The sequence below is a fragment of the Mesocricetus auratus genome, unplaced genomic scaffold (assembly GCF_017639785.1).
Source record: "Mesocricetus auratus isolate SY011 unplaced genomic scaffold, BCM_Maur_2.0 Super-Scaffold_100022, whole genome shotgun sequence".
In the NCBI taxonomy this organism is placed as follows: Eukaryota; Metazoa; Chordata; class Mammalia; order Rodentia; family Cricetidae; genus Mesocricetus; species Mesocricetus auratus.
This window is the reverse complement of record NW_024429203.1, coordinates 24,820,092-24,838,147: the sequence shown is the minus strand read 5'-3', so window position 1 is coordinate 24,838,147 and position 18,056 is coordinate 24,820,092. Positions and strand designations below refer to the sequence as shown.

Below are 18,056 nucleotides of genomic sequence, written 5' to 3'. Positions count from 1 at the left end.
AAACAAATCAAAGACCAAAAGGAGTGGAAGAAACAATATAAATAAGAATTGGGGTGCTTCATAGGCTATTAACATGGAACATGGCACAGAAAGGAATTAATTCTGTAGGCCATGTAACCCAAGGCTTTGCTATTATTATTGTTATTATTTTGTGGACACAGCAACAGAAGGCTGTGTGGCTCTCAGGATCACAGCACTGATGAAGGATGAGTCTGCCATCTCCCAGGAATCAAGTACGCATTCACCCTGAAGACTTTTGGGAAGTCCTCAGTATTTAGTAATTGCTTTAACCCCTGGCTGAACTTCCTGACTAGAAGCTAATAAAGAAGTAATGGCAACAGCCTAGAGACTGGCAGCCTGAAAACACATTCAGGGAAAATCCCTTCAGGGAAAAATTAAAAATTCAAGTCATCATCTTCTTCTGGGGAGATTTGGACCAGCATTACATTGGCATTTACAGTGAAGAACTTACTGGGTTTTCCCAACATACATTAGCAGGTAGAGTCACTGACTTTGTTATTTTGAAAAAACATAAGCCAATCTCCTCTACTCTATCCCAGATAACACTAACCAATTCTTGTCATAAAAAAGCAAAATTGAAAAGTCTTGCCAACATCAGCTTCCATGTTAAACTCAATATTGAGCAGATTTTAAAAGGGGCTATAATTAGACACTTTATATAAGGCATGCAGACAATACCCACTGGAACTGTTAGAAATAGTAATGTGCAGTATCACAGTCACTGTTCTAAACCATACCAAATTAGACCCATGAAGGTTACTCACCCAGTGAATTCTAATCCTTGCGGAATAGCATATTACTCAAAGTTCTAGTCACCTTTTACAGGGTACACTGACTAAAGACCTCTTTAAAATTTAAAGAGAAATTAACGCTGACAAATGGAAACATAGTATTCAATACAGGATTTTTCAAATTAAAAATCAAGGGTCAGGCATGATAGCATATGCCTTTAATCTCAGCACTTAGGAAGCAGAGGCAAGTGGCTCTCTGTGAGTTGGAGGCCAGCTATGGCTTCTTAGTCAGACACGGTCTCAAAACAACAACAAAAATCCAACCAACAAACCAAACAAACAAACAAAAATAAGACATATATAGCTGGGCAGTGGGTGGTCCACGCCTTTAGTCCCAGCACTCAGGAGGCAGAGGCAGGCAGATTTCTGTGAGTTCAAGACCAGCCTGGTCTACAAGAGCTAGTTCCAGGACAGCCTCCAAAACCACAGAGAAACCCTGTCTTGAAAAAAACAAAAAACAAAAAACAAAAAAAGAAACATATAGGAGCAGTAAGACAGCTCTCAGTGAGTGAGCGTCCAAGCCTGCTAACTTGAGTTTGATCCCTGAAAATCATGGAGAAGTGAAAGGAGAGAAACAACTCAACAAAGCTGACCCTAGAAGTTTGCCTTGGCATGCACACCCACACATATACATCATGAACATGCATAATAATAAATTAAAAATCAAGACTTGACCTGATAAGAGTCTACATTTGGAGAAAGGAAGGTGGGAGGGCATTTGGGTACTTCTAAGGTATGGCCTGGGAGTTATAAGCAAACTCAGCCCACTCCCCTACCCCCCCCACAAAAAAATTAATGCTCTTAGGCCAAAGCTAACAGATTAACAACATCCACACGACTAGTGACATCAGAGCCATAACCCTGAGAGACATATGTGGCAATAAGAAAGTACTTCCAATGTCTGATGCTCCACCAATGTATCCTAAGAGCAAGATGGATCAGATAGACATGGTCCTTAATGTCCTGGAAATTAGTCTGTGGTGAGACAAACACCAACTAGAGAACTATAATCACCATTTGAGCTTTAAGATAACCTTCATGGGACAATTGGTATATAAGAGACAATGTGGCTTTCTTAATGATTCTGTCAAGAGCTCAGAGAAATCCTATGGCACATGCTTGCAGTGCTACCATGTGGGAGGCAGAGCCAGGAGGACTGCTACAAGTTTGTGGCCAGACCAGTCTATACACCAAATCCCAGACCAGCCTGGACTATAGAGTGAGACCCTGCCTCAAAACCAGAGGGAAGGAGAGAGGGCCGGGTCAGTGGTGGCACAAGCCTTTGATCCCAGCACTCCAGAGGCAAAAGCAGGCAGATCTCTTGAGAGTTCCAGGACAGCCTGGTCTATAGAGCAAGTTCCAGGACAGCCAGGGCTACACAGAGAAACCCTGTCTCAAGAAACCCAACAAAGAAAACCCACCCCCACCAAAAAAAAAAAGAAAAAAAGAAAGAAGAGTTCAGAAAATTTCTAATGTGATCTCATACACACACAAAATGGTTCTAGTAGAATAAAAGGAAAACTCCTTTACATTTAATTGTACAAAAAACTAGTGTTCTTCAACTCTTTGCCTCACATTCCTTGTTTTGTTTTGTTTTTATCCCAACACTTAAAAACATTTAGTTACTTAATAGGATGGGGGCAACACATGCTTTGGTGTGCACGTGCAAGTCAGAGGACAACTTGTGGGAGTCACTTCTCCCCTCTACCACATGAGCTCTAGTCTCACACTGCAATATCTGGAACTTATTATGTATACCAGGCTGGCCTTGACCTTGAGTTAATCTTGCTGCAGTAATCAATCTTACTGCCTCTGCCTGCCAAGTGTTTCAATTTCTGATGTGAGCTACCACACCCAGGTGCAAATTCCTTTTAAAACAAAGTATTGGTTTAAAATTTCCCAAGAAGGAAATTTTAAAAAGTTCTATTGTTTTTGCTTGCTTTATGATCAAGTAGTTAGGCCAGCCTGTAGGGCATGGAAATCTGTCTGAATTCTCCTACCTCTTCCTCAAGAAACCAAACAGTTGATTGAAGGGAACTTGGTATGGTGATATACACTTTTAATTCCAGAGACTGAGGAAACAGGACCTTGAATCTGAGGCTAGCCTCTGTCTCAAAAAAGAAAAATAAGTGATTGAAAAGTTCTTTATAAATTTCAAATCATGTCACCACTAACAGCACCCACACTAACAATGCTTGCTTACATTAACAATGCCCACACTAACTTACTTATGGAAAATATTAATTTCTATTTGATATATACTGCTTATTTTAGAAATTGCATATGCACTGAAGTTAATTAGTTAAAATGGATAAAATTTTAATGACCTCGCATTTAGAGTGAATATATTTGAACCAAAACCACCAAATCAGTTTATATGAATGATTTTCATGTTTTGTTTTCTCAAATGATAAGATGGATCAGCAAGCTTAGGGCTATTATGATAATCATTTATTATACTACACAATGAATGTACCATAGTATGTACATTTATAGATACATGAAAATGAATATATAAAATTTGAATATAGTATGCTACATCATGTGTCTAAGTTTTTAAAAATTTGACTTCTGAATCTTAGAAACATGTCTTGATGTGGTATATAGTAACTGTGATAAACAGGGTGATTCATAAATGTAATAAAGTATATCTTGAAGCATTGCATAATTAATTCCTTATTCTCATTAATTGGAATTTCAACATTAGTGTTCCTAATTCCTTATATAGACCGAGGGTCAATAACATATATATAAATTTAACAAAATACAAGGAAAATCTACCTCCTGATGAAAATTATTATAGCAATCAACTGCGTAAAACAAGCAATGAATGGGCTGAGTGATAAGACTGCTCATTAGGCCCCTGCCTGAAGGTAGACACAGTTAAATTACCCTCAGAGGTACTGAAATAACCGCATTCAAGGAGAGTAGGCTGACATAAAGAACTATTCCACTTATTAACTCCTAAAAAAAAATAGAAAAGGTAAGGGAAATCACTATCATGGGAGGTGGAGGGGGGTTAAGACAGGGTCTCATTTATTCCAGGCTGGTCTTGAACTGGCTATGTAGCAAATGATGTCCTCGACAGTTTCCATTTCCCAAGTTGGGATTATTATACGGGTGTGCCTGACCCCCTCTTCATTTCTCTCCCTTTGTGTGGCAAGTGTCAAACCCAGCACCCTGAACGTACTAGACCGATGCTCTACCACTGGCCTGCATCCCTAGCTCCTTACTGCTTTTTTTTTTTTTTTGAGCTATGACTCTCCAGGACCACTGAGAACCTGAAGACTCAGAAGGGGTCCTGTATGCTGTTGGAGGTGTTAAATTAATGGTGGGCTGTGTGCAGCCTGAGCAAAGAGCCAAAAGACCACACGTTCAAAACAAAAAGAAAACACCCAGGCCTACCATTAGCAAACTGGTCTTTTCTGTTCATCATGGAGGAAACACATAGAAATATTGTACTGGCTCTCTTAGGATTTTTAAGACAACTACAAAAAACGCATATTTCTAAACTCAAAAATGAGAACCAGGTTCTTCTGGTCTAATAGGGATTTCATGAGAAAGCAGTCATATACTTTTTTTTCTTACTCTTTTTTGTTATTGCTGCTGCTGCTGTTCTGAGACAAGTTCTCTCTACATAGCTCTAACTGCCCTCCAGCTGGAGGGCATCCCAAGTGCTGGGATTAAAGGTGTATGCCACCATGCCTGGTGATACCCTGTTATTCTTAAACATCCTAAAATGCCCACCATTCCTTTAGTCTTAATTGTCTTGCAAATTTTACACAGGCATCTTTTACATTAGCATGGAGGGGAATATTAATCCTTTTCCAGCATCAACTGTAGCAAGTGTCTTTTATTTTCTTTCAGTTATTCTTTGACTGCTTGAGGATTTCAAAACTGTCAAGTTCCTGCAAGCTTAATAAGCCTGAGATTTTCTCTTTTTGTTCCAGGTATCAGCATTATCTAGACTATGAAGTAACAGTTTGCATTTGACTATTCACATGGGTTTGCATTTGATGGGGAGTGCTCACATCCTCATTGACTTACACTTTATCAAATACTGTGGCCACAGAGACAAAGCAATGGGAAAGCTGGAGCTGTCCTTCCAGGATGGCGGAAACAAGCACAAGTACCCTGCCCTACCCTCAGCTTAGACCCTCAGGTGGGGCAGAGGAGGCAAAGGTCATGACCAGACTTCCATCCACAGCTTCTTGTTTTTGTCCAAGGTCTCAAAGCTAATTCCATCTTCTTGCTGCCTTTGGCATCCTTCTTTTTTCCTATTCTAAGGCCCCCTTTCCCTCATTTTCCAATTATCCCCCAAATAAGGGTCCTGCAGTTAATAGATTCCAGCACAGGAACCCCAAAGGCTCAAGAAAGGAAAAGGTGTAGCCGGGCGGTGGTGGCACAAGCCTTTAATCCCAGCACTCGGGAGGCAGAGGCAGGCGGATCTCTGTGAGTTCGAGGCCGGGCTGGACCGACAGCCTCCAAAACAATACAGAGAAACCCTGTCTCGTAAAACCAAAAAAAAAAAAAAAAAAAAAAAAAAAAAAGGAAAGGAAAAGGTGTAATGTGCATGAACCAGAGGTTTGCATAATATCTGTGGTTGGGGAAGACATTATCCTCTGCTTCTCCAATGTCTGTGTATGTACTCCTCAGGAGCACAAAACCTATAAGCTAACTAGAACACATCTTGTTGGAACATCAATGTCCTCCTACATTAAGCTGTTGATAAAGCAAATACAGACATGACATGGAGTAGAAGGCAGCATAAAGTGTGGATTAAGAGTTTGTGTAAAAGAGGTCATTTCAGGCTATCCTATCACTTGCCACACACCCAGCAGCTTGGGTTCTTTCCCTTCTTCTGTGTGGAGACCACAGAAAAAAGTTCTAACATGGCAGCTTCTGCACTGGCAAAGTAGCTACCATGAAGCCTTATTCTTGACCCTTGTCATTTTTGACCCCAGTCAGGGGTAAGTCACATTCCATGACCTCACTTACACCACAGAATTACAACTGACAAAAATACAAAAATGTTTCAATTTTAACTTTAGAGCCTTTTATACAAAACATATATATATATATATATATACATATATATATACATCCTTTTGAATTAAAAGAATGTTGATGTTTCATTTGTATAGTTCTAGTCTTAGGAGCCAGATTCAGGAGAGATAATTTTAATTTAAAAACAAATTTATGTATATGCATATATCTCTGTGGGGGTATGTGCATGGTGAGTGTAGTGCCCTCAGAGGCCAGAAGAGGGTTTCCAATTCCCTGGAGATGGAGTTATAGACAGTTCTAAACCACCCAAAACTAGTGCTGGCAACTGAACTTGGGTTATCTGCAAGAGTACTACATACCCTTAACCTCTAGGCCTTCCCTCTAGTCCCCAGAAGAGACATTTTTTTTCAGATTCTTTTACTGTTATTTGTATTATTATTTAAAATTAATTTACACCTGTTGTGTGCATATATGTGTACTTGTGGGAAGCCAAGAATGATTGATTTTTCAGCGCTGGAGTTACAAGGTTAGCCAGTTTTGTTATATGGGTGCTGGATCCAAACTCTAGTCCTCATGGCTGCATGGTAAGCATTCTTAACCAGTGAGCCATCTCGCTGGTCCCCAACTTTCCAACCACTCAGCATGTATCAGAGCTACTCAGCACCTTCTACATGGGTGTCACAGGCCATCCCAGGGACACAGCAACAGTCAGCTTCAATTATGACTTAGATTGAGGAAGCCACAATGGTCTTCTCTGGTTCCCAACTCTGCCTATCAACCTGAAAGGTGTGATTGGGTAACCCAAATAAAGAGTGTTGGGTCAGAGAATCAAGAATGAATTGATTGATGAACACAGCATAAACACTCTGTGGGGACAGCCAGGCAGTTCCAATCACAGTACAGTGTAAAAGTTCTCAGAAACCCAAGGTTTCCAACCATTCTTTGATGGTGTCTCAGAACTCTCTTATGGATTATAAAAGGTCAACAAAGAGTTCTGATTTCCCACTTTTTAAAAATGCCACTCTCACTGCACTGAGGCCCCAACTTTCCACTGCCCCTTAAACCTATGCACTCTGGAAATCCTTGCAAAGAGCTGACTTTTCTATAGCTACCCTGGAGGTCCTTGCTGTCTCCCGACTGCCAACTCAAACAATAACACAGGAGTGGAAACTGTCTCGTGGAGCCCATTCTGGGAGTCGGCATTTAAAGGGGAAAGTTTCCAACTTCCTTAAGTTAAAGAAAATAAGTTTCCACAATTTTCAAAATATTCTCATAACGTCTGAAATTTGAAAGGGCTTTTCTTTAGGGAGTAAGCCAGCTATGTTTAATGTTTTTCTTAGATATATATTTTAAGAAAACATAGAAATCTCTCTACTTAATCTTTGGGAAAATGACTTATATTGCTTTCAAGCAGCAGTGTGTTGACCACTAAACAAGAATGCTGTGAAGAAACGTATGCTTACTGTTGGTGGCTAAACATAATTCCTATTCCAAACAAACATTTGACAGGGAGTGTCTTCTCAATGGCTCAGATATCCAACTGCTGCCATGTCCTGGAAATTCTCCTTGCTTCCCCCTGTGTCTGTCACCCTTTTCTACCTTCCTGTGTCTGCTGCCACCATCCTCATGTAGGACCTTACCACTTTGCAGCATTTTTAAAGAGTCCTATTACCTTCCTGTCCTTTCTCCTCAATTCTTTTTCCCTATCCATCCTCAAGTTACCTTATTACATCTTAATAGGCAAGCACTTTCAAAAGATAGTGGAGAAAAATCTATTTCTTATTCATGGCTCCCATACCTTTTAAAAAGCATACTGCACATGCCCAGTGCATTCACTTGTGCCATGATACACGTGTGGAGGATGGAACTGTTGGGAGTAGGCTCTTTCTTTCTAACTTGCTTCTGAGGTAGTCTCTGTTCATTCTGCTGCTCTGTGAATTCCTAACAGGCTAGCCCACCCACTGGCTTCCCAGTGATCCTCCTGTTTCTGCCTCCCTTCTCACTATTGGAGTTCAAGGATCAAAGATAAGACCCATCCCATGGCTTGTCTGCAAATACACAAGAATACTCTAATGTACGCATGCCTCATGTTTTGCTTCCCAGAAGAACCTAAATAAAATCCCACCTCCTGCCATGTGCAACTGGCCCTTGCCATTTCTGTCACCTTAACTCCTTCCACTGCCATCTTTTTATCTCTAGCCATGCTGACCTTTTTCCTTACACTTGTCTCTTCCCTTTCAGCTTTTACATTGTCTTCCATCAGTTTGGAAGGCTTTGCCTGTCCTGATTAAGTCAGTATCTCTCCCACAAATCATCCTATCACATTACTCAGATTGCATCTTTCACAGTCCTTATTAAGAGCTAAGTGTCTCTCCTCATCAGAACGATAGTGAAAGGGACAGTTTCATCTGCTGCTGCATCCCTAGGATCTCAGTGCCTACAAAACAGGTACATCATCCACATTCGCTGTCTCAGCCTCTTCAAGTTTCCCTTCTACCCTGTTGATTGCACTATCCTCCAAGTCTTACTTCAAATGTTACATCTTGGGGGGGTATTTATGTCTTTATGATCATTAGCAAGAAATCTGAATCAAAAAAAAAAAAAGAAATCTGAATCAATAAAGCTACTGAGGGTATTTTTTTCTTTTCCTTTAGTGTGTCCCAGGCTTCTTTATATAAGAACAAAATGATGAGTGGCAGGCTCATGATCAATGGCATCACTGAACTTCATCTTCCCTCCATCACCTCCCTTATACTTCCTGTCCCATCCCACCTCCCACCCCCACTCTATGCTCCCAATCCCTCCTCAGTAAATGAAGAACTTAATCCCAAAGCCATGGTAGCACAACCTCCAGGTTCTCTTGGTCTATCTCCTTCCCCTTCCCTCTGGGCAGGGCTGGTGCCTCAGTTTGAATGCATGGGAGAGTCCAAAGCAGTGACAGGAACAGAAGGAAAGGCTTCATCCTCAGTAAAAGGGACCTAAGAGCAGCAGAGTGTGGTGAGTGTGAAGTGAGGGCTCCTGTAGCTTTAGGGCACCCAAAACGGGGTTCTGGTAGGAGAGGAAAGGACACAGGGTCCCTGGGAGAGGGGACCCTGCAGCCTCATACTCCTTCCTCTTTTTGGAAACAATCATGTCTGATCACTTGTCCTTATGGCGCTGGCTACAGAACCACACTGGGAACGCATCCTCTTCTAGCCCAAGCTGTTCAAGAATGATGATGATCTACTGTGGGTCGGCTTCGGGCACTGCAGGAACATGTTTCCCTCATGCAATTCTCGATGCTTCTCTGCTTTCGCTGGCGGGCCTGCACCAGGGTCTCTGCTCTGCACATCTCTGAAGGTCCTCGGCTTCTTCCAACCACTTCTCCAGTAGGGGCCACAGTTTACACATGTTCTTGAAGCTGAGTTGCAGGATCTCAAAGCCAGAGATAATTACCTAGCTAAACACCTTTCCAAAGATAACATGCTGGGTGAGCCCCATGTTAACCTGGGAGTACCCTAAGGCAATCCTCTTCTGCTTCAGGGGCTTGGCAAACCATTCTAGATCCTTCTGCAGAGCTTTCATGTCCTGGGACTCCTCAGGACTTGATTCTACCTCCTCCAACTTCACAGTTCTGAGGTGGACAGTACAGGGCCCAAGAGAGGGCCCCTCTGAGTGGCTCTCCACTCTGGCTTCTGCAGGCCTTCAGGATGCAGTCTCTAGGCTAACTTGGGGCATTAGGCCCAGTCCAACTTGAGGTCCACAGTTATGTTATCCCTCCACAGAACTCATATGGAGGAGGACCATAAGGAGATCCCCAACACCTCCAAGTCTGGCCCAACCTGTGGTCCTATTCCAGGCCCATCTGCAAGGCCTTGGAAGCTTAGCCATGTCTGAGGATCCACCTACCATGGCTCCAGCCCTCCCGACCTATCAGCCCCACAAGGTAGGGATGAGAAGGCAAAGTCTGAAGCCAGGTGTCTGGCCATGGGGAAGGTGGGCATGCCAAGCAGGGGGTCTGATTATTGAGGTTCTTCTACACAGTAGGTGTGTACTAATGAGGTGGTGTCAGGCAACAAGCAGAACATGCTTAGAGATCCTGGAGATTCCTAGTGTGCTAGAGTTTTATAGGCTTCAGCCTATGAAAGTGGTGATTTCAACACATCGTTAATGGGGTGACACATCACAATGTGCCACATGGAACTATAATTTGGTACCTGAAGCGATTAAACACTATCAGACAAGGATGTGGCTGTGTGCTGAAAGTCGGGCTGTGCTCCGTTCTGTCTGAACCCCACACATCTGAAACATGAAACACGAGGGTTAAAGGCTAAGAATCAACCCACTCAGGAGTCTGCATGGGTGCGACTCCTAAGACGTTCATTTTGAAAGTTAAACCCTCTGGAACATGAAGGGGTTCTAATGTTTTTCAAACACACTGTATTTATATATACAAAAGCAGTAAGTGACACACGTGAGAGGCCTTGTGTGGCACAAGTCTGGTATTACATAACTGACAGCGGTTTCAATGCTTGGGGCCCTAGTGGACCTCAGATCCTTGTGGGCAGGACTCACTTTTCACATTCTGTTTGCTTCTGAGCAACCTGAACGAGGAGCCACTTGAAACAATGGGGGAGGCCCCAGCTAACCCGACATATCTTTAGCTTCAGATTTTTGCAACTCTGCCTGAAGGTGCTGCAGCCTAACGAGGCGCCACTCACAACAAACAACACTGAAGAAGTCCTATGTTAGTCAGGTTTGTTATTGCCACTAAGAGGAACTTTTAAATTCTAAAACCAGGGAGAAAACAACTGTACAGCAAATTTCCCTTCTCTCTAGAAACAGATGTAGAAAAATTAATAGACATAAAAAACAGGGACGTGCCGGGCATTGGTGGCGCATGCCTTTAATCCCAGCACTCGGGAGGCAGAGGCAGGCGGATCTCTGTGAGTTCGAGACCAGCCTGGACTACCAAGGGAGTTCCAGGACAGCCTCCAAAGCCACAGAGAAACCCTGTCTCGAAAAAAACCAAAAAAAAAAAAAAAAAAACAAAAAAAAAAAAAACAGGGACGTATGAAGCCATGGTTGACTCTTCTGATAGCTCCCCATGAGTCTATCTTCACTCCACGGGCCCTCGTCCTTCACCAGGGCCAGTGCTAGACGAGCATGGACACTTAGGACACCATATGTCTTTATAGTATCAACTACTAAACATGTATTACCATAGTAACTCATTCAAAAAGTGAAGATAACACAAAACCAGAAAAACTTACTCATCTACAATGGACACAATCTTTCCTATTTATTTATTTATTTATTTATTTATTTATTTATTTATTTATTTGAGGTAGGATCCCACTCTGTAATCTTGCTGGTCTGGAATTCACTATGTAGCTAAGGCTAGCCTTGAATTCACAGCAAGCCTTCTACCTGTGCATCCAAGTGTAATAGTTATAGATATGATTAACTACATCCATGTGATACATGCTTTAAAAAAATTTAGGCTGGATGGTGGTGGCACATATCTTTAATATCACCACTAGGGAGGCAGAGGCAAGTGGATCTCCCAGTTCAAGGCCATTCTGGTCTACAAAGTGAGTGCCAAGTCAGCCAAGGCTACACAGACAAACCCTGTGTCAAACAAACAAACAAACAAAAAATATATATATAATATTTAATACACACACATTATTTTTAAAGTTAGGCATGTGGCACTCAGGAGGTAGAGGCAAGTAGGTCTCTGCGAGCTAGAGGCCATCCTGATCTACACAGAGCTAGGTTCACACAGTAAGACCTCCCTCAAAATTTTTCTTTTATAATTATTTATTGGGGAGGGCAACACATATGTAAAAGGTGTGTAGAGATCAAAGGACAATGTTCCAGGGTAAGTTTCCTCCTTCCATCAAGTGGATCCCCAGATGGAACTCAAGTCAATAAACTTGGCAGCAGGTACCTTTAGTGGACACCAGAGTGCTTTTAAAACCAAACCACTTGGATAAATATTGGCAAAAAAATGATAACTTCTTATATTTCTTAATTGGAATTTTCATTACTTCCAAATTAAGTTGCTTCTTAACATAAATGGTTTAAAGATGAAAGACTAGGGACCCTTTTCTTTGGTGGTACCAAGGACTGAACCTAGAACCTAATTCATGCTGGGTAAGCATACTGCAACTCAACATTCTCCACCCTTTTATTTTTTAAGACAGGGCTTTAATAAGTTGCCCAGTCTGACCTCAAACTCAAAATCCTCCTACCTTAGCCTTCCTAGTGACTAAGATTGTGGTTGTGCCCCCCAGGACTAATAACATCTTAATAAAATGAACCAAACACTCTTTTTTTTTGCAGGTAGAGATGGTGGCATATACCTACAATAAAGCTATCTGGGAGACTCTTGAGTTGGAGGCCAGCCTGAGCGATATAAAAAGACTTTTTATTACACACACACCAAAACAGACAACTCGTTTTCTCTCTGGTATGTGTCTCTTATAAACAGTGACTTCTTCCTAAGGTTTCTAATATGGTCTTAAAAGGTGACCATTGAAAAGACCATGGCTCTAATAGTTACTTGTAGCTCTTAAAATTAAAGTTGATTTCATTTCTTATCGACCATATCCTATCAAAACCACCTAGCCCACTAGTGGCTCCCACTAAAGGCATTTCTTGCAGTCGTCCATTAACTTCAAGGAAGATGTATCAGGTACAAATGAGAATTGTAATGCATGTGCAAAAGGAAAGAAAGGAGAGACAGAAAGAGACTGAGACTCAAGCAATGACTGAGAAACCACATAATGAGGGCATGCAAAAGAAAGAATGCATGAGCAGTCATTTAAAGATAAACATTAGACACTGTAGCAGACCATGAACTAGAGTCCCAATTTAGTCTTTGTTTTTCTCTGAAAACAAATACTAAAAATGTAAACACTTAAAACGAACTTTAAAATTGTGCCAAAGCATATGTGTTAAAACACAGAGAGTATGAGGCTGGCTGCCAATACCCCCCAGTAGTGTTCACTGACACACCAGCAGACACACTTTCATTGCGACTCCTTGAATTTGCTTTAACTACTGAAAAAATTTTAAAAATCACTTTGCCATAATATTTGGGTAATTTCCAGTTTCAATTATCAATAACCTCAGATTTTATTCTCAGTTTCTCTATGGAAAACTAAATGACACAGGAATGTTTCTTAATTTAATCAGAATGGATCTAAACTGAGAATCAAAAACTGAAGAAGCATAAAAATAACACAAAGCAAACAAAAACACACCTTAACCTTGGGCCATAAATACAGAATAAAACTATACGTTAAAGAGGGGCTTTAAGCTACTTTAATAATCCAAGGACCCTGGGGATGACACTGTGATAGGCTGGAATAAAGTCCTCCAAACACATCCATGTTACAATTACCCCATTCCTGTGAATGCATTACATTACACACTAAAAGGAGCTTTGTGCGCAAGTGATCAAATTAATAATTATAAACTTCAGAGGTGGTCTTGGATGTCTAGGAGGACCTGAAAGGATGACAGAACTCCTTACAGTATGGCAGAACCAGGAAGACAAGAGAAGCCTGATGGGAGAGTGCCTTGAAGGTGGGGCCTATACCAAGGAAGGCAGGTTGCCTCCCGAGGTAAAATAGGCCAGACTCTAGCTTTCCCTTTAGTCCTCCAGGAACCAGGCCTGCTCAGACCTACATGTTAGTTGCCCTTGAAAGGCACGTTTTGGACTTCCAGAACTGACTTAGAAAACCACTGTACCTGGAGTCATGGAGTGTGTGCTGATTTGTTACAATAAGCCAGTTGCTATGCATCCCAGGCTGCCCTCAAGGTGAAGAATCTCCTGCCTCAGTCTCTCGTATCACACTGAGTCCTGTGAGCTTTGGTAGAGTTCATCAACACTTTCACTGAAGCCACAAAACATAATTACAAACCAGGTGGTGGTGGTGCATGCCTTTAGTCCCAGCACTCGGGGGGCAGAAGCAGGCGGATCTCTGTGAGTTGGAAGCTATCCTGGTCTAGAAAGTGAGTTCTAGGACAGACTCCAAAGCTACACAGAGAAACCCTGTCTCTAAAAACAACACAAAACAAAACAAAAAATTACAAAAGAGTTGGAAATTGCCAGGTCTTTCCACATCCCCCAATTTTATGTGAACAGCCACAAATGACATAAAGACAAAGGAAAAGCATGGTTTTATGCTAAGCAACATCTTTTGACAGGCTGAGGCAGGATGATTGAGAGTGCCTGGCTTAATCTCAAACCAGAAGGAGAACCTTTGACTCCTGCCTGCTATGCCATGCCTGGCTCGACAAACTATGTGACAAACTATGTGACGTTATGAACAGGAGTGCAGCTACCAGTCTGAGATAAGGACAGTGCTAGGTGACATTAGATCACACAAGGCATGTCTACACCTAAAGACAGATGAGGTATGTCTACACCTAAAGACAGAAGAGGCATGTCTACACCTAAAGACAGATAATGTATGTCTATACCTAAACACAGATGAGGCATGCCTACACCTAAAGACAGAAGAGGTATGCCTACACCTAAAGACAGACGAGGCATGTCTACACCTAAGACATATGAGACATGTCTACACCTAAAGACAGACGAGGCATGTCTACACCTAAGACATATGAGACATGCCTACACCTAAGACATATGAGACATGTCTACACCTAAAGACAGATGAGGTATGTCTACACCTAAAGACAGATGAGGTATGTCTACACCTAAAGACAGCTGGCAGGTGCTTGCTCAGGTACTTTGACCAGGAAAAGGACACAATTCTGAACTCTCAACTCCTGCTCTGCTTAGAGGGAAATCTGAGGACAGCTTCTGACTCCTTGGCTTTTCAAGGCAATTATATTCTAACAATACTTCAATTTTCAGCATGAGTCACTCTGATTTTCCACTGGGAGATAAGCAACATACAATGTAATACTAGAAACTATCAAAGAACAAAAACTATCTATTTTTTTCTATTTATAGTTGTGCACTCACTTCCTTCTAATCAGTAGGAGATGAACTTGTATCTGTCAGGCAAATGCTGATAGGTCAGTACAGTATGTCACTAACAAAGAAATGTAGAGAAGTTAGGTGGGCAGGTGTGGACTACGAGATAAAAGGCTAGACTGAAGAAAAAAGGTTAAAACTAGCTAAGTAGTGAATTTATTTTAAGATCTGAATGCATGCATTTATATATGTGGAAGGAGAAAATGCTCAGAAAAAAATCTCAGTAGGTCCCTAAACCACCGTCTTACATCTTTAGAGAAAGAAAGGCTTTCAATAAACATTTTATTATGCTTTGGGGGCATTGTAAGATCTATTCTTACAAAACCCTGACAACTAGGGAACCTGCATAAGGCTAAAGTAGGCTCCCTGAATGTGGGTGTCAGTTAGGAGGCTTGGGGAGTCTATGGGGTCACTGGCAGTAGAACCAGTAATTATCCCTAATGCATGAACTGGCTTTCTGGAGCCCATTTCCTATGGAGGGATACCTTGCTCAGCCTAGATACAGTGGGGAGGGCCTTGGTCCTGGCTCAATGTAATGTGACAGATTTTGATGATTCTCCATGGGAGTTCTCACCCTCTCTGAGAAGTGGATGGAGGGTGGGGTTGGAAGATGGAGGGAGAGGAAACTGGGATTGGCATGAAAAATAAGATTTTTTTTTAAAGACATTTTTTAAAAATGCAGCCTGTAGGCACAGCCTATGTCCATGGTGGTACAAATCAACCTTGGCAATAGAAGCTGTGTATATAATTTTCCTTTCTACTTAAAAAATACTGTTTTAGTCTTCATTATTTACAAAGGATTTATCATAGTAACAGAACTCGAAATACTACTTCTTCCTTTCTTCCTAAAGACTTCCTGCTAATACTGTATTTTAAAATGTACTTTGAAAGTTTACTAATTTTCAGGCTATTAAAGCAAAGTCTGGGGTGGGAGTGTAGCTCAGTGGTATCCTTAGCATGTACAAACAAGAATTTAGTACCCAGCTCTAATTTTGTTTGTTTTGTTTTTCTGGGTTTTGTTTTTCAAGACAGGGATTCTCTGTGTAGCTTCGGCTGTTCTAAAACTAACTGTGTAAACCAGGTTGACTTCAAACTCAAGAGATCTGCCTGCCTCTTCCTCCAAAATGCCGGGAATTAGAGGCTTGCACCACCATCACCTGGCTCACTTTTTTTTTTTAAGTCTAAATTGTCCCTACTTTTACCATGCTTTTTTATTTAAATAAGGAGGTTACTCCCCAGCTTTAAGAACCTTAACTGAGAAGCTCCTCCGTCCTGTCTCCTGTCTTTACCACACACAGTCAGCACACAACTCACCTGCTATTTTGATATTCAGGTTGGCATCCAGAAGCAAATTTTCAGCTTTTAAATCACGATGAACGATATTCCGACAGTGACAAAAATACACAGCTGTGACAATCTGCTTGAATTTCCGCCGAGCTTCCTTCTCTGCCATTCTTCCATGGGCCACCAGGTGGTCTGTGGTGAACAAGAGCAGAGTCAGTACCTACTCAAGATGCTAGCATAATACCAGAGGCAGCTTAAGGTCAGGGAAGCAGCCATCTGGTAACAGAATTTAAAAGGAAATAGAGGCTGGAGAGATGGCTCAAAGGTTAATAGCACTTGCTGTTCTTCCAGAGGACCCAAGTTCAGTTCCCGGCACCCACATGGTGGCTCATAGCCATTTATAACTCCAGTTTCAGAAGATCTGATGCCTTCTTCGAACCTCCACAGGTACCAGGTATGCAGGTGGTACACACACATACACACTGCACTTATACACGTAAAATAAATATAAAACAAACCAACAAACAAAAGCTGAACAGACTAAAGGAGAACAAGGCAAATTCCTGTGCACATCCATAAAGACTCACCAACAGTAAGAGCCCAAACCACGCTAACCCTCAGCCTGTTGTGACGAGGGTGGGCAAGTGGCACGAGTACGCACTGTACCATCATAAGGAAAAAGTTTGCAGGGCTTAATGCTATTTATTTGTCAAGAATCATAACACTAACACCTTCCTTTCATAATCCCACTGCAAAAGATTACATGTGTATAAGCAAACATACACGATAAGCATCACAAACATTTCCTGTGTCGGAAGAGTGTCAAAAAGCAGTCATAGCAGTCAATCATCTCCAAACAGAGCAGACACATGGTGCAGGGAACTGGCTTTCTGTGGGGCCCTTTCCAGGCTGACATCTCCTGCTTTCTTAAAGTCCTATAATTGGACATGAAAACATGTTTCTCTGGTGACATATCAATATGTATATATAGTTTTATAACTGAATCGGCTGTTCTTAGAACTATGATACTAATTTTTACAAATAATATTAACTGAAAACCAAGAGGTTTCTACCAAGAAAAATGATCAACGGCCAAGTTGCTAAGATAGACGGGTGAGAGCAAACAACAAACAACAACCCTCCCTTGTGACAGACTCTGCAGTATTAGCGATCAGGCTGTTCTTGGGACTGAAAAGCCATTTGATTGCCCCACAGCCACTGTAGCAAGTTTTACACGGACATTCCTACAGAAAAGCACTAAGTTGATATTGAGCAGATGGAGCACACACCCTTAACCTAGCTGCGCGGCGTGACAGCTGCCCAGATTAAATGTCAACTGTGGAACTAGAGAGATGGCTCAGCACTTAAGAGTGTATACTGGCTGGGCGTGGTGTACATGCCTTTAATCCCAACATCTAGGAGGTAGAAGCAGAAGGATCTCTGTGGGTTCAAGACCAGTCTGGTCTACAGATCAAGCTCCAGCTGGGGTTGTTAACACTGAGAAATCCAGGGTCAGTTCCCAGTGCTCATGTTGGGCCATTCACAGCCACTTGTAATTCTAGCTCTAGAGATCTTATTTCTGGCCACACTGGGTACCCACACATATGTGGCATATACTTATGCACACAAACACACATAAACTAAAATACAGTAAATCTTAAAGAAATGTCACAGCATGTTCTGGTGGAAACTTCTGATAACCTTTTGTGAAAAGACCATATGACCCAGCTGAAAAAGGCCACGTTTGCCATCAGAATGTTACCATATAGATCCTGAGATCATAAAGAAGTGCAAAATTAAGCAATACAGATATACATACGACCACTTATTTATAGTAGTTCACTGAAATCACCCATCTCACTCACAGGACTAATGACAGTTATCTTTTTTAAAACTCACAAGAAAACAGAATCTGGAGTAACATACTATTAGTGGTGAAAACTGCAAAGACCATG

General features: G+C 41.7%; 1 protein-coding gene and 1 pseudogene across 1 annotated transcript in view; both read right to left on the bottom strand.

The window, feature by feature from the left end:
- Positions 1-18,056, bottom strand: part of Sik3 (SIK family kinase 3) — a 225,485-nt gene that overhangs the window by 60,865 nt on the left and 146,564 nt on the right. Inside the window, 1 exon segment of the mRNA XM_013112888.3 lies at positions 16,132-16,293. Coding sequence (XP_012968342.2) covers positions 16,132-16,293 — 162 coding nt within the window.
- On the bottom strand, positions 8,463-9,982 carry LOC106021076 (annotated as a pseudogene).